The sequence below is a fragment of the Bufo gargarizans genome, chromosome 1 (assembly GCF_014858855.1).
Source record: "Bufo gargarizans isolate SCDJY-AF-19 chromosome 1, ASM1485885v1, whole genome shotgun sequence".
NCBI lineage: Eukaryota > Metazoa > Chordata > Amphibia > Anura > Bufonidae > Bufo > Bufo gargarizans.
In genome coordinates, this window is record NC_058080.1 from 465,014,663 (window position 1) to 465,038,674 (window position 24,012).

At 45.3% G+C, this 24,012-nt stretch overlaps 2 protein-coding genes across 3 annotated transcripts in view; one reads left to right on the top strand and one right to left on the bottom strand.

The window, feature by feature from the left end:
• Nucleotides 1-8,433: 8,433 nt before the first annotated feature.
• On the bottom strand, nt 8,434-14,396 carry LOC122922547 (NEDD8). Its single transcript, XM_044273187.1, has 4 exons — nt 14,284-14,396; nt 12,793-12,840; nt 10,156-10,238; nt 8,434-8,702 (listed from the first exon to the last, which is right to left on the bottom strand). The coding sequence occupies exons 1-4, from the start codon at nt 14,299-14,301 to the stop codon at nt 8,618-8,620; spliced, it is 234 nt and encodes a 77-aa protein (XP_044129122.1). The 5' UTR covers nt 14,302-14,396; the 3' UTR covers nt 8,434-8,617.
• Nucleotides 14,374-24,012, top strand: part of GMPR2 (guanosine monophosphate reductase 2) — a 56,187-nt gene continuing 46,548 nt past the window's right edge. The window contains exons 1-2 of one of the 2 annotated variants that reach the window (XM_044273166.1): nt 14,374-14,462; nt 17,813-17,905. In XM_044273166.1, the coding sequence (XP_044129101.1) occupies nt 17,819-17,905 (87 nt within the window). In that variant the 5' untranslated portion in view covers nt 14,374-14,462; nt 17,813-17,818. Of the gene's footprint in view, nt 14,475-17,812; nt 17,906-24,012 lie in introns of both variants that reach the window. The other variant, XM_044273175.1, reaches the window with a different exon arrangement.

Here is a 24,012-nt window from a genome sequence, read left to right on the forward strand (position 1 = left end):
CTTTAGCAATGCGCCGCACAGACCTTTCACTTACCAGTAGGAGGAGCTCCCGGCCGGACACAGACATCGCAGCAGCAAGCCGGTAAGTATGAATCTTCTACTGTTGAGACCGCACACTGCCACCAATGTTACTGCTATAGAGGGAGGGGGGGGGGGCGATGGTGGTTGGCACACTGTGCCACCAACGATTTAATACAATAGAGGGAGGGAGGGGGGGGGGCCGATGGTGGTTGGCACACTGTGCCACCAACGATTTAATACTATAGAGGGAGGGAGGGGGGGCCGATGGTGGGGGCACACTGTGCCACCAACGATATTCAAACTGGGGAGGGGGGGGGGCTGCCCCCTGCTGCCTGGCAGCCCTGATCTCCTACAGGGGAATATGATAGTACAATTAACCCCTTTAGGTGCCGCACCTAAAGGGGTTAATTGTGCTATCATATCCCCCAGTAAGAGATCGGGTGCTGCCAGGCAGCAGGGGGCAGTCTTGTACAAAGTTTGTAGTGTATTCTAACCTGAAGCGTCCCCATCACCATGGGAACGCCTCTGTGTTAGAATATACTGTCGGATCTGAGGTTCACGAAGTAGCTCATATCCGACAGTATATTCTAACATAGAGGCGTTCCCATGGTGATGGGGACGCTTCAAGTTAAAATATACCATCGGATTGGAGAAAACTCCAATCCAATGGTATAAAAGAACTCCAGACTTTACATTGAAAGTCAATGGGGACGGATCCGTTTGAAATGGCACCATATTGTGTCAACATCAAACGGATCCGTCCCCATTGACTTGCATTGTAATTCAGGACGGATCCGTTTGGCTCCGCACGGCCAGGCGGACACCAAAACGACTTTTTTTTTCATGTCCGTGGATCCTCCAAAAATCAAGGAAGACCCACGGACGAAAAAACGGTCACGGATCACGGACCCCGTTTTTGCGGACCGTGAAAAAAAACTGTTGTGTGCATGAGGCCTAAAACGTGGATCCAAAGTTGACTGGTTTTTAAGTTTAAAAATCAATGGCCGAAGTTATTCACCAAAGTCTCGCGAGACATCGGAGATAACGAATTTCACCTCGTCGGAGCCCATACTTTTGGGCTTGAATCTCCACTCCTGATATGTCTGTTTTATTAGCTACATGCAAAGTAAAAAAAAGTAAAATAAAATCATGCGCCAATAGAATGGTTCAGTTTTCAGTCACGCTGTATGAATGGCTTTCACCCTATATTTTTAGGTGGTGTCCGCACGCGTTGTGATTTGCATGCAGCGTTGCCCAGTAGCAGCAAAGGGCATATTATTTCAAGAAATGTCATCCACCTGCTCTTAAGAACAATCTGCCATGTAATTTAGGCCTCTTGCACACAAACGTATTATCATTCAGTTTCCGTTCCGTTTTTTTTTGCGGACCGTATATGGAACCATAAATAGAACATGCCCTTTTATTGTCCACATTACGGACGAGGATAGGACTGTTCTATTAGGGCCAGGTGTTCTGTTCCGCAAAATACGGAATGCACACAGATGTCATCCGTATTTTTTGCGCACCGCAAAATACATACGGACGTGTGCAAGAGACCTTAACTTGTGGTGCAGATTTGGAATGTGTAGCATGTCAATTTATGCTGCAGATTTCACTCTTGACATTTCAGAGGGTGAAATCTACAAATCTACAACGGAATTTCCACTGCGGAATTACAGCAGAAAACCCACCTCATACATAGCACCCACTGTTTCATCCACTTTTTTCCTCCAGAATTCTGCCACAAATGAAATGATTAAAGGGAACCTGTCACCGGGATTTTGGGTATAGAGCTGAGGACATGGGTTGCTAGATGGCCGCTAGCACATCCACAATATCCAGTCCCCATAGCTCTGTGTGCTTTTATTGTGTAAGAAAACCGATTTGATACATATGCAAATTAACCTGACATGAGTCCTGTATGTGACTCATCTCAGGTTAATTTGTATATGCATCAAATCGTTTTTTTACACAATAAAAGCACACAGGGCTATGGGGACTGGATATTGCGGATGTGCTAGCGGCCATCTAGCAACCCATGTCCTCAGCTCTATACCCAAAATCCCGGTGACAGGTTCCCTTTAACCCCCACCCACATCTGGTTCCAAGGAAGCTATCTGCTGCAGATTTTTGCATCTGACTTTTGAAATCCACTTGTAACAAACCCATTTTGTGGCAGATGTTAATTAGTGCAATGGTGTATTGTATTAATATGTGCCAACGCAGTCAGATTATTATATTTTTTTTTGCAATGCTGTGGTCACAGCCTGACAACTTAGGGTACTTTCACACTAGTATTTTTCTTTTCCGTTATAGAGTTCCGTCACAGGAGCTCAATATCGGGAAAAAACTAATCAGTTTTATCCTAATTCATTCTGAATGGAGAGCAATCCGTTCAGGATGTCTTCCATTCAGTCTTTTTGACTGATCAGGACGGAGATAATACCGCAGCATGCTACAGTTTTATCTCTGGCCAAAAAAACTGAAGACTTGCCTGAATGCATTTTTTTCCATAGGAATGTATTAATGCCAGATCCGGCATTCAAAATACCGCAATGCCGGATCCATCCTTCCGGACCGAAAAAAAGGTTTAAAAAAATAAATGCCGGATCCGTTTTTTCCGGATGACACCGGAAAGACGGATCCGGCATTTCAATGCATTTGTAAGACGAATCAGGATCCTGATCCGTCTTACAAATGCCATCAGTTGGCATACGTTTTGTTGGCGATGGAACTGGTTGCCGGATCACTCTGCTGCAAGTGTGAAAGTAGCCTTAACGAGTGATGCTGTGACTCCATTCAGTTCAATGACTGCACGGCTTAGGCTGCTTTCACACTAGCGTTCGGGTTTCCGTTCGTGAGCTCCGTTTGAAGGAGCTCACGAGCGGACCCGAACGCAGCCGTCCAGCCCTGATGCAGTCTGAATGGAGGCGGATCCGCTCAGACTGCATCAGTCTGGCGGCGTTCAGCCTCCGCTCCGCTCGCCTCCGCACGGACAGGCGGACAGCTGAACGCTGCTTGCAGCGTTCGGGTGTCCGCCTGGCCGTGCGGAGGCGTGCGGATCCGTCCAGACTTACAATGTAAGTCAATGGGGACGGATCCGTTTGAAGATGCCACAATGTGGCTCAATCTTCAAGCGGATCCGTCCCCCATTGACTTTACATTGAAAGTCTGGACGGATCCGTCCCAGGCTATTTTCACACTTAGCTTTTTTTTAGCTAATATAATGCAGACGGATCCGTTCTGAACGGAGCCTCCGTCTGCATTATTATGGGCGGATCCGTTCAGAACGGATCCGCCCGAACGCTAGTGTGAAAGTAGCCTTAGAGCAGTCTCTGGTTGCAGCCAAGATCGCCATGTAGCCCCAGCCTAAGGCTGGTTTCACACGGGCGTGACGGATTTGATCCGGATGCGTTCAGGGTGCGTTCAGTGAAAATGCTGCGATTTTGGAACTAAAACAAGTCAGTTTTGTCTGCGATTGCGTTTAGTTGTTCAGTTTTTTCCACGCGGGTGCAATGCGTTTTGATGCGTTTTTCACGCGCGTGATAAAAAACTGAATGTTTACAAACAACATCTCTTAGCAACCACCAGTGAAAAACGCATCGCACCCGCACTTGCTTGCGGATGCAATGCGTTTTTCACGCAGCCCCATTCACTTCTATGGGGCCTGTCCTGCGTTACAAACACAGAATATAGAACATGCTGCGATTTCAAAGCATTACAGAAGTGATGCGTGAAAAAAAACGCTCATGTACACAGTCCCATTGAAATGAATGGTGCCGGATTCAGTGCGGGTGCTATGCGTTCACGTCACGCATGGCACCCGCGTGGAAATCACGCTCGTGTGAAAGGGACCTAAGGCTGGGTTCACACCTGAGCGTTTTACAGCGCGTTCCTACACGCTGTAAAACGCTCAACAAGGAGAAACCAATGCTTCCCTATCGGCATGGTTCTCACCTGGGCGTTTTACAGCGCGTACGATCGCGCTGTAAAACGCCTGATGCCCCAAGAAGTACATGAGCTTCTTTGGGGCGTCTTGTCGCGCGTTCCCATACATAGACTTTCAGGAACGTGCGACAATGGGCGTTCGCTTGTCTCTGTATGCGCGATTGCAAATGCCGGTGCAATCGCGCATACAGAGCACTCCATCGCGAACGTTCAGGTGTGAACCCAGCGTAAGGCTTCATCCACACAGCCATCTCCGTATTTTGGTCTGCATATAAATCCACAAAACATTGATATCTTTCGTGTGCATTCCGTATTTTTCTCACTTCCACCCATGCCCCCTTATCCATTAAGCCACATGCCTTTTGAGACTACACACAGAAGCTTTCTGTAAGTCTAGATGTGCCAAATTGCGCCACTTTTTGGTGCTGGTTACACTAAAGTCTAGGTGCACTCATTAGTAAATGTGGGTCAGTATTTAAACCCCTGTAAACAGCTGGTGCTTTGGAATGAACAGGATTATAATAAAATTGTGTTCACGCAATGCAGCGCAGTTTTCAGCTGCAGGGAAATCTGTGATCATTATTTTACATAGAAGCAAATCTTCAAACATTCCCTAGAATTGTTGTGCCAGTCACAGGGAAACTTTGTGTAGTAACATAGAGGACCTCCTTTATCAGGACTAAGTAACCAAAATCCTTAGCTTGATTTCTATAGCAGCTATTCAGCTCAGCAATCAGGGGGGCGATGACATCCTGACTGGTTGCTATAGATCAGTGATGGAGTGCCCAAACTGTAACCAAAAAACCCATATATTTATCACAAAAGTGCCAACATGGCAATTTACCCTAAATACTACAGTCCAGTATATTATATCTTCCATGTACTTTATCACTTAGCTATAATAGCCTGCCTACATTCAATGCTCTGCCTGTGCTGTTCATAGTACGCCCTGCGCTGATGAATGGCAGGAAAAGTCTAAGTTATATTGGTACACCTTAGAATTTTTCCAGAGGGTGGGTGCCCACAGAGAGGACTCTGAGTGCCGCCTCTGGCACCTGTGCCATAGGTTTGCCACCACTGCTATAGATGGTTTCTTCTGTCTTCATTGTTAAAGGGGATATCCAAGACTTAAAGGGAACCTGTCATGTGGATATTTGATTATAATCTAATTATATACAATCATTAACTACTAAAAAGTACCTTAGATGTATTCACTTACTGGTGTGAAAGATGGTTACCTCATAATATACACACAAAGATGCTGCATGCTAATGAGCTGATTTGAGTCCAGCGTGATGTCAGTGAGTCCAGCGTTGTTTTTTTATTCAGAGCTGTAGCCACTCCCCTGCCCACCTGCTGCTGATTCATATGGAAAAAAACTGTCATTCAGCAGCAGTTGGGCGGGGAGAGTCAGGAGCTCATGAATATTCATGACTCATCATTATCAGCTGGAGATTTTCAATACAAGATGTTGGCAGATTGACTGGGTCAATTAAAGAAAGTGACCCAGCATTTTGCTAAGAGAATCAGTCACTTATTTATGTTGCCCTTAGTTATGACACCATAAAACTGGTGACAGGTTCCCTTTAAATAATGACCACCTATCCTATGGATAGGTCTTTAGTATCTGACTGGCAGGGGTCCCGGATGTCATGAAGACACCTACAGTAGCACTGTGTTCTTCCTGCTGATTTCCCTAGGCCGAGTGATGACATGTTCATCGGTCACATGGCCTAGCTCAGTCCAATAAAAGTGAATGGGACTGAGGTGCAATAACAGGCTCCCTTGCTTGGTGAGCAGAGAGAAGGCCACAGTGCCTTCTCAAACAGCTGATCAGCAGTGATCCCAGGTGATGGACCCCCACCAATCAGATACTGATGACCTATCCTAAGCCTTGTTCCAATAGCAGCTCCCCTTCACCCTTTGAAGTCAGTCTCACCAAGATGTTGGGCTCATTTGCATTAGACCAGGCATGCTCAACCTGGGACCCTCCAGCTGTTGCAAAACTACAACTCCTAGCATGCCCGGACAGCCTACAGCAGGGCATTGTGGGAGTTGTAGTTTTACAACAGCTGAAGGGACGCAGGTTGAGCATGCCTGGTCTAATGCAACTATATGTACATAGAAATGATCCAGCCATCAATGTAAGATGACCGCTGAGCAGCACTTAATGGAGAAGGGTAAAGCAGAAAGAAAGTGATGTTCTACAGCTATTCCACTATAAAAAGAGGAGTGAGAAATCCACATGCTCAACTGCCTAAGTAAAGAACCTATGATGGATTTGCAGGAACAGTAATAGGGGGTTTGGGGGCTATGTAATGTTCATATATTATTTAAAAACATAAATAAAAAAAAACAGGATAGAGTCATTTACAAAGCCAGGGTCATTTTAAGCCAGTCTTTGTTCCCCCTGTGCTGGTGGAGAAATCGCCTAATTTATGATGAGGCTAAGGCCTAGTACCTCTGGCAGTCCACGTGCCTGGACTAAACTACTCCAGCCCGAGTGGAGTAGTTTTCACTCTGCTTTTACGTCTGTTTCCAGGTGTAAAAGATAGTAAATTTGTTGGGTCTGATGTCACACCACCACCACGCCCAAGTGGCGAGTTTGGCACAAAAACATCAGTGTAAAAATATTGCACGGGCATTTAAAAAGTTGCAAAAGGGCCTTGTGACGTTTACACTCAAAACTGGCGTTGAGCCCATTGTAATTAATTGTATTGGAAAACCATATTACTTACCGGAAATTTCCTTTTCATGAATCCTCCATGACGGCATACCATGAGAGATGACCCGCCTCCAACTAGGTAGGGACAGGAAAAATAAATTTGACCCCCCTCCGGTTCCTCCTCAGTGTCCTTTTGAACCGACAGCCTAGAGCAGGTATGCTCAACCTGCGGGCCTCCAGCTGTTGCAGAACTACAACTCCCATCATTTCCTGACAGCCTACATCTATCATCCTACAGAAGGGCATCGTGGGAGTTGTAGTTTTACAACAGCTGGAGGGCCACAGGTTGAGCTATTTAGGGAGGGACTATGGTCTGCAACACCTTCCTACCAAAGGAAAGCTCCTGACTTGCCCTAGTATCCGCCCCGTAATGTTTGGTAAACGTATGAGGGCTTGACCATGTCGCTGCCCTACAGATTTGCTCTAATGATGCATTCACTTTCTCAGCCCATGATGTTGAGACAGATCTCGTAGAGTGGGCTGTCAGAGACTTTGGTGGAGGTACTCCTAAGGAACTAGAGGAATCAGATATAGCCATCTTTATCCATCTGGACAAGAACCTGTGGCCTTATGACCTTTATGCGCCCCTAGGAATTGTACAAACAGGTAATTTGATTTTCTGAAAGACTTTGTGGCTTCTAGATAGAACAAGATGGCCCTACACACATCTAGTTTGTGAAACCTTTCTTCCCCTTCCGTTTACGGATCTGAACAGAATGACGGAACAATAATTTCCTCCTGTCTGTGGAAATTGGATACGACTTAAGTAAGGACTTATCCAAAAATAATTCTGTCCGGAAAAAATGTACAGAATGGCTCCACCATTTTTAGGGCCTGGATCTTGCTTACTGTACGTGCTGAGGTAATTGCCACTAGAAATAGGGTTTTTAGCCAAATATACTTTAGCGAGGCCTCTGACAGAGGTTTAAAGGAGTATATTGTCAATCCAGATAGAACTAAATTAGGATCCCAGGGAGGAACCGCAAGTCTTAACCTATCTGCCCCTTTCAAAAATTGGGTGATCCACAATTTTTTCATCAAACACCAAACTTAATGCTGATATATGGATTCTCAAGGTATTTGGATGCAACCCTTTCTCGAACCCTGTTTGCAAGAACCTCAAGATAGCTTGATTGGAAAATTACTGAGAAGAATTTCCAGATTGAGTACATCAACTACAGAACCTCCCCCCCAGCCGACCTCTGCCTGCCTTACACAGAAGTGGACTCACAGAAAGTGCCATGAGGATAATCCGTTTCCTACCTGGAGGGACAGGAAGACACTGAGGAGGAGCCGGAGAATGGACAAATTTATTCTTCCTGTCCCTACCTGGTCAGAGGTGGGTCATCTCTCATGGTATGCCGTCATGGAGGATGAAAGGGAAAAAGTATATTTCATAAACAGAGCACTCAGTCAACGATGTGTTCTTGTGAATACCCCTTTTAATGTTACAAAAAAGGAAGAAAAACAGATAGTGCAATTATCAATAGCAGGAATATAAATTTCTATGAATTTTATGACCTCCACAGAATTTCTGATAAATGTTTGGTAAGTGTCGTCCCACCTCTAGGATTCTTCTACTGGGAGAACTGTCAGCTGTGGAATCCAAGCCTATGCACCATTTATGACATATGATGGGAATATCCCTTCAGTTAGGTTTGGAGCCGTTCAATAAGCATGCTTATGGAATCTCCTTATTATTAGCAATAGCCTATCATCAAAACAAGTGAGAGGCAGGATATCTGGAGGAGCATTTATTTCAGAGCAAACAAATATAACACACTGTGACAAAAGAAATCTTATCTTACAAAGAAGCTGGCAGAGGATTAACAAAAATAGTCCTAAACCATAGGACCACCTTGATGCGGTAACTCAACCACCATAACTTTAGAAAACAGCTGCAACAGGGAGCCTTCTGAACCTTCAGAAACCCCCTCGAAGTGCAAGGACCAAATGTAGCACCGAGCCTCCTTGGATCTTATAGTCTGACGCAGTCTTCTCATCATTCCTAGCATAAAGAAAAGGGATGAATTCAAGTCACAATGGGTAAGGTCATCGGTGTAACATCACAATTTACACTCATTGGAAATTTTTTATATATTTTTTTTTGCATTTCCCAATTTATACAGTTTACTGTGAACCCATTTTACATATGGCACATTAGTTCCATGCGCAATACCTAGAAAATAACTCTCAGTATTGCCCAATGAAACAAACCATACTCCAGCTTTTATTTTCCCAGCAAATGTTTGGAATAAATGACGAAGCTGGAAAAACTGCCTTTATGCAGCTTTGACTATAGCTTTTCTATCATAAGGACTAGATACACAGGGACTATACACTTACATTAAAGGGGGTTTTCCGTGTCTGATAGCTGTGGGTCCCACCTCTGGGACCTGCACCTATCTCGTAAACCCAGCTGACATTCCTGGCTGCCCTCCATTCATTTCTATGGGGCCGCAGAAAATAGCCGAGCGCTGGCTCAGCTATTTACATTGGCCGCATAGAAGTGAATGGAAGTGGTGGCCATGCAAGCGCGGTGCGCTCCCATTCATTTCTATGGGGATTCAGAAAATAAGCTAAGCTATTTTCGGCCCACCAACAGGGACACTGCGAAGGGTCAAATCAGTGGCGAAAATCAACAACATAAATTTGAGATGCAGGAAAACGAGGCATTACAGAAAAACAATTACTATTAGGGCTCATGCACACGACCATATGTATATTGCGGGCCACAAAAAAACAGATCCGCAAAACATACGGATGACGTCCGTGCGCATTCTGTATTTTGCAGAACGGAACAGCCGGCCCCTAATAGAACAGTACTATCCTTGTCTGTAATGCAGACAATAATAGGACATGTTCTATTTTTGGGCGGAATGGAAATATCCCTTTAAGAGAATCTGAAATGATATTTTCCATAGCAATTTAATAAGGGGGGCATTTATGAAACTTGGTGTTCTACTATTTAGTGATTTTGCACGTGGCATTTTGTGCAAAATTTTGTACCATTTTGAGCTCTGCTTCACTTTCAGAGTACAACAGTGGTGTCGTTTCAGTGTAGATCACTTAAGCTACATTTATTATGTGCAGCTTTTGGAAAAGTTGCAAAAAAAAAAAAAGTCATTCCAATAGGGGGAATGGGGTAAAAAATAAAATAAAAAAATTCAATTAGAAGTAGGAAAATAAGTAGAAAAATTGTGATCTGGAGCAGAGATCAGCAACGTTCGGCACTCCAGCTGTTGTAAAACTACAATTCCCAGCATGCTCCATTCATTTCTATGAGAGTTCTGATAAGAGCAGAGCAAGTATGCGTGCTGGGAGCTGTAGTTTCACAACAGCTGGAGTGCCGGAGGTTGCCTTCCCCTGAAGTAATATGCACGTATTACTAATAGTCCAAAATCAGGGTGAGAGATTCCCTTTAAACTGAAACACTTACACTTTAAGACAAGTCTACTTACATTTGTTTCCCACTATAGATCAGCCTCTGTTGCTGTGGAGGTATTCCTTCCTTTTCTTCCACTCGTTCTTTAATCCTCTCCACCTGCAGAACATCCACAATTTAAGGAAAATTCATACACGAGTACAACTAGAATGTACTACACCAAATAGCTAACCACGACTCTTCTCAGATATTGGCTGCAATGACTGTACAGCAAGTTCTAGGCAGCCAACTTATGAGTGGTTCCCTTCAACCCTTTCCCTGGGAAGGAGGACTCCATACATCCTGGCAGGATGGCACTTTAGCAGCCAAGGACATAACTCATACGTCATTGATGGCTGTATAGCAGCTAAAGATATCAGCCACAACTCTCTAAATCCAACCATCCAAGCTAAAAACGAGAAGAATGGTTAGGGTACTTTCACACTTGTGTTTTTCTTTTCCGGCATAGAGTTCCGTCCTAGAGGCTCTATACCGGAAAAAAACTGATCAGTTTTATCCTAACTGCATTCTGAATAGAGAGCAATCCGTTCAGGATGTCATCAGTTCAGTCTTTTTGACTGATCAGGCAAAAGATAAAACTGCAGCATGCTACGGTTTTATCTCCGGCCCCAAAAATTGAAGACTTCCCCGAATGCCGGACCCGGCATTTTTTTCCATGCAAATGTATTAGTGCCGGATACGGCATTAAAAATACCGGACTGCCTGATCCGTCCTTCCGATCTGCGCATGCGCAGACCGGTAACATTTTTAAAAGAATCAAAATCGAAAACGGATCTGTTTGTCAGTATGACAAACAGACAGACAGATCCGTTCTTGCAATGCATTTGTAAGACGGATCAGTATCCTGATCAGTCTTAAAATGCAATCAGTTGGCACACGTTTTGCCGGATACTGCAGGGAGTTCCGGGGAAAGAACCTGCCTGCCGAATTCCTCTGCCGTAAGTGTGAAAGTAGCCTTAAATGAGTATTTATGAGGAACAGTCTGCAGAGAAACTGTAAGCTGTAGAAAACAAACAAACAGTTTACAAATTTACAAAAAACACCAAAGACCAACTGGGAAAATATATATTTTTTTAACCTAAAATAGTATTTTACTAAGTAGAAATTAGCAATAAAAAAAAAAAAATGTCCGCAAAGGTGTCCAAGTGGTTGGCCACTTTGCAATGTTATCATGTTACTGGCGGTATTACAGTCACTGCTCCTGGTGCGTTCATCTTCCATCCATATGTTGCTTCTTCTGCACTTTTGGCCCCAGCTGCTGCTCCTGCGCAGGGGACACCGGGGAACACTGCCGATGCAGTACAACCTCATGAACTGCAGCACTTCAAACAGGGGAACTGTCCACAATAGCAGAATACGAGTTACCACTGCACTTACACAGGCTTTCAGAGTGCGCATGCTCGCTTCACTTGGTTGCTGCACACAGAGTACGGGACACTGGAATTGTTTTTACTGCACAGATGCCAAAAGCTTGTTGTGGGTCTGCGCAGTTTAAACGACAGTCTGCAATATTGTCTAGACAGGGGAGGCAATGCTGCCATTTTAAGTGTTGTCTCATGTAGGGGCCGCAGCTGCCAAAACACAACACAGGCCCTATTTACAGGAGCAGCAGCCAGGACCAAAAATGCTGAATACGGATGGAAGATAATGAACATAACAGAAGCAGTGACTGTAATACAGTTTCCCAAGCCTTTAATACTGATGACCTATCCTCAGGATAGAGCATCAGTATCTGATTGGTGGGGGTCCGACACCCAGCCCCCACTGTTCAGCTGTTTCAGAAGGCACCGGCACTCCTGTGAGTACCTCAGCCTTCTACATATTCACAAAGCACAACGCCGTACATTGTAGAGAAGCTGTCCTGTATCGCGCTCAGCCCAATTCACTTGAATGGGACTGAGATGTACCCAAGCTATGTGACCGAAGAACGTGTCGTCACTGGCCTAAGGGAAAACAGAGAAGGCTCAAGCTATGTGACCGAAGAACGTGTCGTCACTGGCCTAAGGGAAAACAGAGAAGGCTGCGGCACTACTGCGAGCGCCAGTACCTTGTTGGTGGGGGTCTCAGGTGTCGGACCCCCACTGATCAGATACTGATGACCTATCCTCAGGATAGGTCATCAGTATTAAAGACTCAGAAAACCCATCTAAGGCTAGTGCAAGTGACACTGAAAATACGATATGAACACGATGTGAAACCGGCACAGTCAGCTAAGAGGGACTTTCGACTATTTTAGTTTAAAAAAAAAAAAAAAAAAAAAAAAAAGTTGCAAGTCCCTCAACAAATGACTGCCTTTGCATGCATATTTTAACGAGACAAATGAAAGAAACTGATTTTCTTTGTAAATTTTCACATGGTTTTCTACCAATAATGATCTCCAAGCATCACCATATACATCGTATATGTTATTAATGTCAGTGCCTAGGTATACAAACTATGGGGAAGGGGCCAAGACTCCAAAGCACCTTACCTTAAAGTCTGAGCTGTAAAAGACAGCAATAACCATGTAGCGGTCAAGGCCTGTATTACCTGGTTACTACCTGTGCTACAAGCTGCACTTGACAGGTGCCACTACGAGTGACTGGTGACAGGTGCCACTACGAGAAATAAATGTTAGCAAACAATGTTTCGGGGGTAGGGCTGGATTCAATACCTTGTCAGTGGGCTCAATATCAATTTCTATTTCCTTCCCGGTCAGCGTCTGAAATGACAAAATATGAAATCACTACGTGAGTAGCCACAGAATTCAACAGTCATAGCAATAACTGGAGGGTCTATGATGATAAAAATAAGTTCTGATGGAGGGAAACCTGTTCCAACTGTAAGAATAATTGTGCAGACAGCACCCCCCCCCCCCACACACACTATAGAACATATCTTAGGCTACTTTCACACACGCGTTTTGGCTTTCCGTTTGCGAGATCCGTCATGGCGTTTTGCTGTCTGCAATGTAGTGCGGAGCAAGACAACAAGACGATAGAAAACAGATCCTTCCCGCATTGACTTTCAATGGTGTTTATGACGGATCTGTCATGGCTATAGAAGACATAATACAACCGGATCCGTTCATGACGGATGCATGCAGTTGTATTATTGTATGCAGCGTTATTGCACATCCATGACAGGATCTGTGAAAAACGAGAGTGTGAAAGTAGCCTTATTCTTGTGCCTTTTGCAGACATGAATAAGCATTTTTACAATGGGGCCTGTGAAAAGTGCACACAGACCACATCTGTATTTTGCAGATCAGCAATTTGAGGGCTGCAAAATGGATAGTCATGTGAACATAACCTTAATAAAGCCATGGGTGACCTATTCAGGTGACAATTTACTATATTGGACCAAAAATATGGCCTTCCTTCTACCACAACAGGAGGGTCTGAGTCCATGGATCAGACACTGGTTGCAGATCCATTAGGCTACTTTCACACTAGTGTTTTTTTTGCAGATCCGTCATGAATCTGCAAAACCGCTTCCATTACAATAATACAACCGCATGCACCAGTCATGTCTTCTATAGCCATGACTGATCCGTCTTGAACAGCATCGGAAGTCAGTATGGGGGGGGGGCAGTTCCGTCTTTCTCCGCACCACATGGCGGACAGAAAGACGCTGCAAGCAGTTTTGGTGTCCGCCTCCAAAGCGGAATGGAGATTGATCAATTGATCAGAGGCAAACTGATGCATTCTGATCGGAACCTTTTCCATTCACAATGCATTAGAACGCAAACTGAAATGTTTTGGACGGCTTTAGAGAGCCCTGAATGGATCTCACAGACGGAAAGCCAAAACACCAGTGTGAAAGTAGTCTTTAGATGTCACAACCAATGTGCACAAAGACCCTTTCCAACCCATGACTACAGACACTGCTACTTTTCTAAGATTCAACTTGAAGGAAATCTGATAAAATAATATAAAACATAAAAAATACCACATAAAAGCTAACCTTGTTTTACTGTACAGGGCAATGCGGTCAGTGGGCGCTGTGGCCTGGACTCGAGCACTTTGTGGATCTAGTCTTCATCCCCCCCCCCCCATCCCGGTCAGAGCCGGTACCTTCTCTCCCACCCGCCCATCTTCTGCCTCAGAGCCGCAGCACATGGCACCACTGCGTCCCCACCATAGCCCAGCAGCAAAGACCTCACCTTCACTTTGATCAGCATGCTGGCGGCGCCTCTGTCTCTCTTCTCTGCTGTAGACCGGTGCCTCCAACTAGTCCTATTCACTTCCGGTGCCGAGGGTCAGGGGACAGGAAGTTACTAGTGTCAGGGGACGTGACGTCATCTTGCTCGTTCACCGTCGCACAGGTGTATATAAGGAGTAGGTGTGTATAACGGTATTCTCCCGCTGTTGGCAGTCTGCTTTCTTTCCTGTCAGTCATTGCTTCCTCCCATTTGTTCTCCATGACATTCCCGGCATTCACACAAGGCGTCTTTTCCTTCCCCTCCCGTGTGACGCCGCGTGTTCTCTGTAACCAGTGGGCGCTAGCTAAGAGCTATGTTATAAAGCATGGGCTTGAGATAGTCCATGGCAGTGGGACTTTCACCTAGAAATGTTTCTGCAATAGCCTCCAGCCTGCCCAGCCATAGCAGGAAACCTACGCACACATAGGTGTTCTTTTAATATATATATATATTGTTTTAAATGTCTATCCAATGGGCCAGAATGCCAGCATAATAAACCCTTTAAAGGGCATCTGTCAGCAGATCTGTACCTATGAAACTGGCTGACCTGTACATGTGCACTTGGCAGCTGAAGACATCTGTGATGGTCCCATGTACATTACTGAGAAAAGTGAAGTTAATCAGCTCTGCTCTCTCTGCAACTGCTGCACCCTTTGCGCTGCCTGTCCCTGTCAATCAAAGTGCAGAGAGCGCAGCAGTTGCAGAGAAAGCAGAGCCTCTAGGTCTAATGGCAACTCCCACGTTGCTCCTAGAGGCTCATTTGCACATATTAAAATAACATTTTTCTCTATAATGCAGGCACATATAAACATGGGACCAACACATGCAACAGGTCAGCCAGTTTCATAGGTACAAATCTGCTGACAGATGCCCTTTAATTAAAGGGTTTATTAGAGCTATGTGGCAGGGAACGGGTTAAAATAATATATTAAATCAGACAAGTTGCACTTTCTGTTTCGAACTTGCAACAGCGCCACAGCTCCAGTTCTGGCCCAGCTTTGTTTACATGGCTGCCATGGTGACATGCCCCTATACTGGATGTGACCACTGCAGCCACTCCCAGGCCGCAGCAGTCTTCTGCTCTATACTCTGCTGAGGTCGGTGATTGGCTGCAGAGGTCACATGCAGTATATGGGATGTCAGCACTGCTTGCAAACCAATAAGTAGCTGGATGAGAGGGGACTTGGGAACTTGAGTTTTTTCTTTAAAATGTATCTTGTGTTTTTTGTGTAATGTATTATTTTGCAATATACTTTATTGATTTAGCATTTTTTAATGTAAAAAATGACTCTCATTTTGACTTCAGTGTTCCCTGACTTCAGTGGCTCACTCAGTGCCCCTAAACCTGCCCATAAATCCCATGGGGGAGATTTATTTAAACTGGTGCAAAGGAAAACTGCCCATAGCAACCAATCAGAGAGAGCCTTTCATTTTCCAAAGTAGCTCTGAAAAATGAAAGTTGGAATCTGGTTGCTATGGGCAACTAAGCCAGTTTTCTTTTGCACCAGTTTTGATATATATATATATATATATATATACACGGTACACTGTCATCAGGTACATGACAGGTGACATTGTGACAAGATGATCCAGTTTGTCCAGTGCTGTGTTTTCCTTTGGGGACTGCTGATGGATGTGTTGGGTCACTGAAGCAAATCTATTCATTTCCAGTTTCTGTTGAATGAATGATAGATGTAGAAAACCATGAGGATTTGGAACGGAGAGTTATTTTTTATTATAATGAATAATCCCACCCCCCATTTCTATTGTGCTTTGATTACCTGCCCCCCCCCCCTCCACAGTAACATATACTAAACACCCTAAGGACTTGTTCACACGAGCGTGCCGTGTTTTGCGGTCCTAGAGGCTCATTTGCACATATTAAAATAACATTTTTCTCTATAATGCGGATTGGAACGGACGGCCCATTATAGAAATGCCTATCTTGTCCTCAAAACAGACAAAAATAGGACATGTCTTATAATTTTTGCGGGGCCACGGAACGGAGCAACGGATGCGGACAGCACATGGAGTGCTGTCCTCATCTTTTGCGGCCCCATTGAATGTGAGTGGGTCCGCACCAGAGCTCGGATGCGGAACCAAACCACGGTTGTGTGAATGAGCCCTAAGGGCTGTTTCACACGAGCAGATGCCGTGCGTGACACCCGCTGCGTGAATGAAAGCCAAGACCTGATGCGGACTGCAGAAGCACGGAGCAGTAACATGATTGACAATGCTCTGTGCCTCTCTGTGATCCCTTTACTATGAAATCACAGTGACAACTTTATCTCACTGTGATTTCGTAGTAAAGAGATCACAGAGAGGCACAGAGCATTGTCAGTCATGTTACTGCTCCGTGCTTCTGCAGTCCGCATCGGGTCTTGGCTCTCATTCACGCAGCGGATTCCACGCACGGCATCCGCTCGTGTGAAACAGCCCTAAGGCTGAGTTCACACGGGCGAGATTTCCGCGCGGGTGCAATGCGGTAGGTGAACGTATTGCACCCGCACTGAATCCGGCACCATTCATTTCTATGGGGCTGTGCACATGAGCGATTTTTTTCACGCATCACTTCTGCAATGCTTTAAAATCGCAGCATGCTCTATATTCTGCGTTTGGAACGCAGGACAGGCCCCATAGAAATGAATGGGGCTGAGTGAAAATCGCAAGCATCCGCAAGCAAGTGCGGATGCGGTGCGATTTTCACTCATGGTTGCTAGGTGACAGTCTATTCACTGTATTATTTTCCCTTATAACATGGTTATAAGGGAAAATAATAGCATTCTGAATACAGAATGCTTAGTACAAGGTCAATTGAGGGTTAAAAAAAATAAAAGAAATTAACTCACCTTGTCCTCTTCATTGCGCAGTTCCCGGTCTCTTCTGATGAGCTGTCGGCTAAAGGACCTTTGGTGACGTCAGATCACATGCTCCAATCACATGGTACATCACCACGGTGATGTACCATGTGATTGGAGCATGTGATCTGACGTCACCAAAGGTCCTTTAGCCGACAGCTCATCAGAAGAGACCGGGAACTGCGCAATGAAGAGGACAAGGTGAGTTAATTTCTTTTATTTTTTTTAACCCTCAATTGACCTTGTACTAAGCATTCTGTATTCAGAATGCTATTATTTTCCCTTATAACCATGTTATAAGGGAAAATAATACAATCTACACTACAACTAACCCAAACCTGAACTTCTGTGAAGAAGTTCGGGTCTGGGTACCACAGTCGGTTTTTTATCACGCGAGTGCAAAACACATTGCACCCGCGTGATAAAAACTGAACATCGGAACGCAATCGCAGTCAAAACTGACTGCAATTGCGTACCTAATCGCGCGGGTTTGCCGCAATACACCGGGACGCATCCGGACCTAATCCGGACACGCCCGTGTGAACCCAGCCTAACAGTTGCTTCTCTTCTCTTGCAGCCTTTTATTTTACGAGCTTCTTTACACCCTTATGTATGTCTGTACCCATCTACAGGTAATCATGCCGCGCATAGACAATGATATTAAACTGGATTTTAAGGATGTTTTGCTCCGACCGAAGAGAAGTACTTTGAAGTCTCGCAGCGAGGTGAGCATTTGATACTCAATTCATTTTCATATTCTTACAGTCCTGGTGCTGTTGGTTTACCAATTACTCACACATATAAAGTAAGTATTACAAGGGTTTTACTATTGAAGGCCCGTCCTCAGGATAGGCCATTAATATCTGATCCGCTGGTGTCTTACATACCACACTCTTGCCATTCAGCTATTCCCAAGTAGCTCCGGCGCTGGAACTTCACAGCTCCGTCCACGATATAGTAGACGAAGCAGGTTACTACAGCACTGCTCCCATTGAAGTGAAAGGAAGAGCGCTGCAGTAACCAGCTCTGTCCACTACACATCGGATGGCGCTGTGTAGTTCTTGGGAACAACTGATTGGCAGGGTTTTGGATCCCCCAGTGATCAGATTTTGATGGCCTGTCCTGAGGAGGGACTGTCAATACTCAAATCCCGGAATACCCCTTTAAGAGAAAGTTGTTTAAAGAGGACCTTTCACTAGTATACAAACTAAAAACTAACTCTATCTGTAGGGCAGAGTGGCGCCCAGGGGTCCCCCTGCACTTACTAGTATGCCTGGGCGCCGCAGATAGCCTGGCTATGAGCTGTGCGCTGCGATTGGCCAGTGCTGCAGCAAGAGACACGCCTCCTACAAAAAATCAGTCTAGTACAACAGACGGAGCTGAGACACCGGAGCCTATACCGGGCGAACGGAGCGGCGCCCAGGACATACTAGTAAGTGCCCACTGATAGAGTTAGTTTTTAGTTTGTATACTAGTGAAAGGTCCTCTTTAAAGAAGCATTCCCACAAACATATTTATTTTGACTTGATAGAAACATGATGTAAACTGTAGTGATGGTAATCTTCTTACCAGTGACCAACTCTCTGATCTCCAACTGACACAGGACAGGAAGTCAGTGACTTCTCTATTCATTCCTATGAGGCTGCCATAGGAATACATAGAGAGACTGACTTCATGTCCACATATAACACGCTGTGTTATTTGGTGAATGTTGGTCACAGCTGAGGGTCAGAAGAGAGGGGATACCTCACAAATACAGTCACTGGGAAGAAAACTACCTCCACTACAGTTTATATCATGTACCTTTCTAACAGGTCAGAGAATAAAAATTTTTGTGGGAGTGCTACTTCAAGGTTCTGACAAAACCCCAAAATAGGCCCAGGAAAAACAGTAAAATAAAAGATACAGGGGCACAAGGCCCTGCACTTGATTATTATTATTTATTTTAAAGCTCCATTAATTCCATGGCGCTGTACAGCCAGACTGAGGTACACAAATATCAAAATAAAATAAACAAGAAACTATTAACAGACTGGTACAGAGGGATAGAGGACCCTGCCCGCAAGAGCTTACAATCTATAAGGGAAGGGGGATCCGCTGGAGTTATGAAGGGGCGGGCGCAGGCTCTTCCTGCCACACCCACTTTTTTCTCATTCAAGAATTTATTGAGTTTTTCAAATAAGTAGATGAAAATGTGATACAAAAGGTAACATATTGCAATGTCATGCAATGCCGTATACATTATAGAGTAATCTCCAGACAAAGGAGGTAACGAGGTACAATTTCCCATACGTAAAGGCAGTAAGAACATGTGGCAACACATGAGCAAGAGAATCACATTGTTTACATGAAGCAGAGAAGGCTATATAAATCTAAGCCTAGTAAGACATGTACATAACAAAAAACAAACAAAGGAGGGCACATAACAGTAGACCACAGACAAAGAGGAAAGGTACAGGGGAAGGAGAGGGTGGGGGAGTGCGGGATTATAGACGGGCATTACGAAAATTATCTGATCCTCGGAAAGTTTCCCAAGGGCCCCAGGTTTGAACGAATCGAGAGGTGTCCTGAGGAGAGACGCAGATGAGATCCTCCATCCGCTGATGTAGGGCAATTTCTTCAAACCATTCCTCCGGGGAGGAAGGCGTAAGTGATTTCCAATGGCGAGGGACGACCGTTTTTGCAGCCTGTAACATATACTTAAGGAGCGAAACCTTAAAAGCAGGGATAGTCAGATCAAAGATAAACAACAAAAGTGCTTCAGGAGCGTTGGGAATGGGTATTCCCGTCACTGCCCGCACAATGCGATGTACAAAGTTCCAGTAAGGTCGCAGGATGGTGCAATGCCACCAAATGTGTAACAAGGTGCCTTCGTCGGTACAGCACCTCGAACAGCGATCCGAAACAGATGGAAACCATCTGTGAAGCACAGACGGCACTCTGTACCACCTGGAGAGGACTTTATAATTCGTCTCCTGCACCTTAGTGGAAATTACTGCTTTATGAGAAAGAAGAAAAGCCCGCTTCCATTGAGATGGGGTGAGGTCATTCCCTAGGTCACGATTCCAGGCGTGGCAGAAGGAGGGGAGCTGGTCAGAGGTCTGGAGAGCAAGCAAGTTGTAAATGGTGGAGATGTCCCTGAGGACAGCAGAAGGGGCAAGACACATTTGTTCAAACACCGTAAGGCTCCTGCGTAAGGTGTGGGTGGTACGTATAGAGGAGTAAAAATGTTGGAGTTGTACATATTCAAAGTTATGCCTGGGGCGTATTAGAGAGGGCTCCATCAATTGGTTTAAGTGTTTCAATCCTGTGGTAGTGAGAACATCACAGAACCGAAGGGGGCGCAATTTAGTACCAGTAAGACACCCACTTTTTTTTACACCTGGCGTGAGTGGGAAGAAGTCACAGACTGAGGCACAAAGGACCAATCTGCCCAGACATACGCCTAATTTAGGCATATTTCTGTGTAATAAATGACCCCTATATTTCCCACAAATTCTGACTTGTGCATACACAAGATCTTAGTGACAATTGCATCAATAGGGACCTAACAACAGCTGCACTGTTTGGCTTCTGTCCCAGTAGATTACATCGCTATGGACAAATCGTCTTAGCTGTAGTCATCATCCTAAGATTAAAGGGCCTTTGCAAGTCTTTTATATTGATGACCTATCCTCTGGATAGTGGGGGTCTGACACCTGGGACCCTCAGTCGATCAGCTGTATAAGAAGGCACCGGAGCTCGCAGTAGCGCCGCAACGTTCTCTCAGCTTTCCCTAGGCCATGTGAAGTCATATTTATTGGTCACGTGACCTAGGCTCAGCTCTGCCCCATTGAAGTGAATGGGGCTGAGCTGTGAAACCAAGCTCAGCCACTTTACCATGTACGGCGCTGTATTTGATGAGCTGAGAGGAGGCCGTGGCGCTACTGTGCCTGTCCGTTCTCAAACAGCTGATCTGCAGAGTTTCCAGGTGTCAGACTCCCACCCCAAGTGTATAGGTCATCAGTATAAAAATCTCGGAAAACCCCTTTAATCCCTTAAGGACCCATGCTGTATATGTACGGCGCAGATGGAAGTACCTTAAGGAACAGCGCCGTACATGCATGGCGTAAAGTACGCCGGGTGCTGGGGCAGGATCATGGGGGAAATTGGGGCACCATGGCTGCTCTTACCGGCAGGCATCAATGCTGGGTAAGGGCAGCATGGTGTTTTTCCACCCCCTGCAGCTCCAAGCGCTGCGATTGGCTGGTCAATAAAGACCGGCACATCGCAGCGCCGGAAGCAGAAGGAAGCTGCGGGGAGGGGGGGGGGGGGAGGGGGTTATGGGGAGGTGACTGGTGCTGAACTAGTCAGCACCGGTCTCCTCCGAGGTCAGGCAGGGGACTCCAGTGTTTGGCGTCCCCTGCCAGCGCTGCGATTGGCTGGAACAACGCTCCAGCGAATGGCAGCGCTATAGCAGCACAGGAAAAGGATGAACCTCTCTGCAGGCAGCCATTCTAGCTTGTGACTGCATGCAGAGAGGTTCTGTGCTGCTCGTTGGCTTGCTGGGACTTGTGGTGCACCATCACTGCGATTTGAGCTTTTCCTGCTGAAAGAAGAAAAGAAGAAGAACATCTGGAATTGTTGCACAGATTTTTTTTGCATTTGCAGCTGTTCCAGATCCCTAAGCCACCCTCCATCCCTGTCCCTAATATCTGTGTGCGTGCGTGTATCCTGCACCTGCTGAGCGCTAATCAGAAACATCAATCTTTTCGGTCTGCTCAGTTTACTGTGCAGATTTTTTTTTCCTTTCATGTAGCTAGTTTTATATATATATATATAAATTTCAATATACATATATATAGAATTCAATTTTAGTTAGGTAGTGTTTGTAGACTTTTGCTTGCACTCTTGCATCCTGCCATATTTTTTTTCACTTTTTTTCTCTGCTCCTTTTCTCTATATTTCAAATTTATTACAAGTCCCTTCATATCCCAACGAGTATCCCTTCGTCCCAACGAGTATACTCAGCTGAAGAGGCATATGCCATGCTTGCCTCCGATACTAAGTCTGCCAGTGAGGGAGAAGAGGATGCCACTTTCCTCTACTCCTCTACCCCCTCATCATCATCATCCGCTGATGAGGAACCCTCTAGATAGAAGGCGCCCCAGAACAACAGCTGAGGCAGCCCCCCCCCAGAGTGAACCTTTATGGACCCCACCCCCTGACGATTATCAGCCCCAATATCCGGATTTTGAGGGCAGCTCCGGAATACAGATAGACTGTGCAGGCTTCACTGAACTAGATTTTTCAAAATCTTCTTCTCTGAAGATTTTGTAAATTTGATGGTGGCCCGAACCAATGTATACCCCCAACAATTCATTGATCAGAACCATACATCGGCATATGCTAAACCCCTAGGTTGGACCCCAGTAGATGCAGCAAAGATGGTGAAGTTTTGGGGACTCGTGCTGCATATGGGCGTAGTAAAGAAGCCACATTTTAGACAATATTGGAGTTTGGACATTTTCGGACCAGACTCTAATTTACAGTAACACCATGACCCGGAAACGATTTGAATCAATTCGGAAATTCCTACAATACAACAACAATGCACAGTGCCCATCCCAAAACTAGCCGACATTTGACCGTCTATTCAAGGTTAGACCTGTCAATGACCACTTTAACACCAGGTTTGCTGAGGTGTACAACCCCGATAAAAATGTCAGTGTAGATGAGTCCCTATTACTTTTAAAAGGGAGGATTAGATTCCGCCAGTACCTGCCTATCAAACGGGCAAGGTATGGCATAAAGATATACAAACTTTCTAAGTTCTGCATTTACAAAGGGAAAGATTCCCGGATAGGACCCCCAGAATGCCCCCCCCCCCCCCATCATAGGAGTTAGTGGGAAGATCGTGTAGGACTTAATGCACCCACTGCTGGATAAGAATTACCACCTCTATGTGGATAACTATTATACCAGCATACCCCTATTGATGTCCCTAACTACCAGAGGTACTGTGGCTTGCGGCACAGTGCGCAAAAATCAAAGAGGCCTCCCTAGATCGTTGGTCGGGCAACCACGGAGAATGGGTGAAAGTAGGGCTTTTCTCCATGAGAACATGCTGGTGGTTAAGTACAAGGACAAGAGGGAGGTCCTTGTACTGACCACCATTCACACTAACACCAGCTCCCCTGCTCCTGTAGGAGGTACCACAACCACTAGCTCCCAAACCAGTTTGTATCCTGTACTACAACAGGCACATGGGAGGGGTGGATCTTTCATATCAACTTCTGAAGCCCTACAGTGCCACACGAAAAACAAAAGTGTGGTACAAAAAGCTGGCCGTAAACATTGTACAGATGGCAATGTGCAAGGCGCACGTGCTATTTCAATCTTCAGGCCACACAGGAACTTTCCTTCAGTTCCAAGAGGTAGTTATCAAGGCCCTAATTTTTCAAAGCCAGGCCGGGTAGGGTCCCAGTACTTCAGGAAGTCCTGGTGCCCGTGTTGTACCAGGGCAACATTTTCCAGGTCGAGTCCCCCAGACAGCAAGGAAGGGAAGGACCCAAAAAAGATGCAGGGTGTGTTCCAAAAGGGGGGATAAGGAAAGACACCATTTACGACTGCAAAACCTGCCCTGTAAAACCTGGCCTGTGCATGCAGGAATGTTTTAAAATCTACCACTTATCCATGGAGTATTAATTTAATTTCATCCATGATGTACCCCGTAGTTTTACCACCTTATACCTTACAGATCCACTATTCACCAACCACTACATGTTAGGTCAAAAGTGCCCTTTCCACCCCTTAAAATGTTCGTATGGGGGTATACTTTCCAAGATGGGGT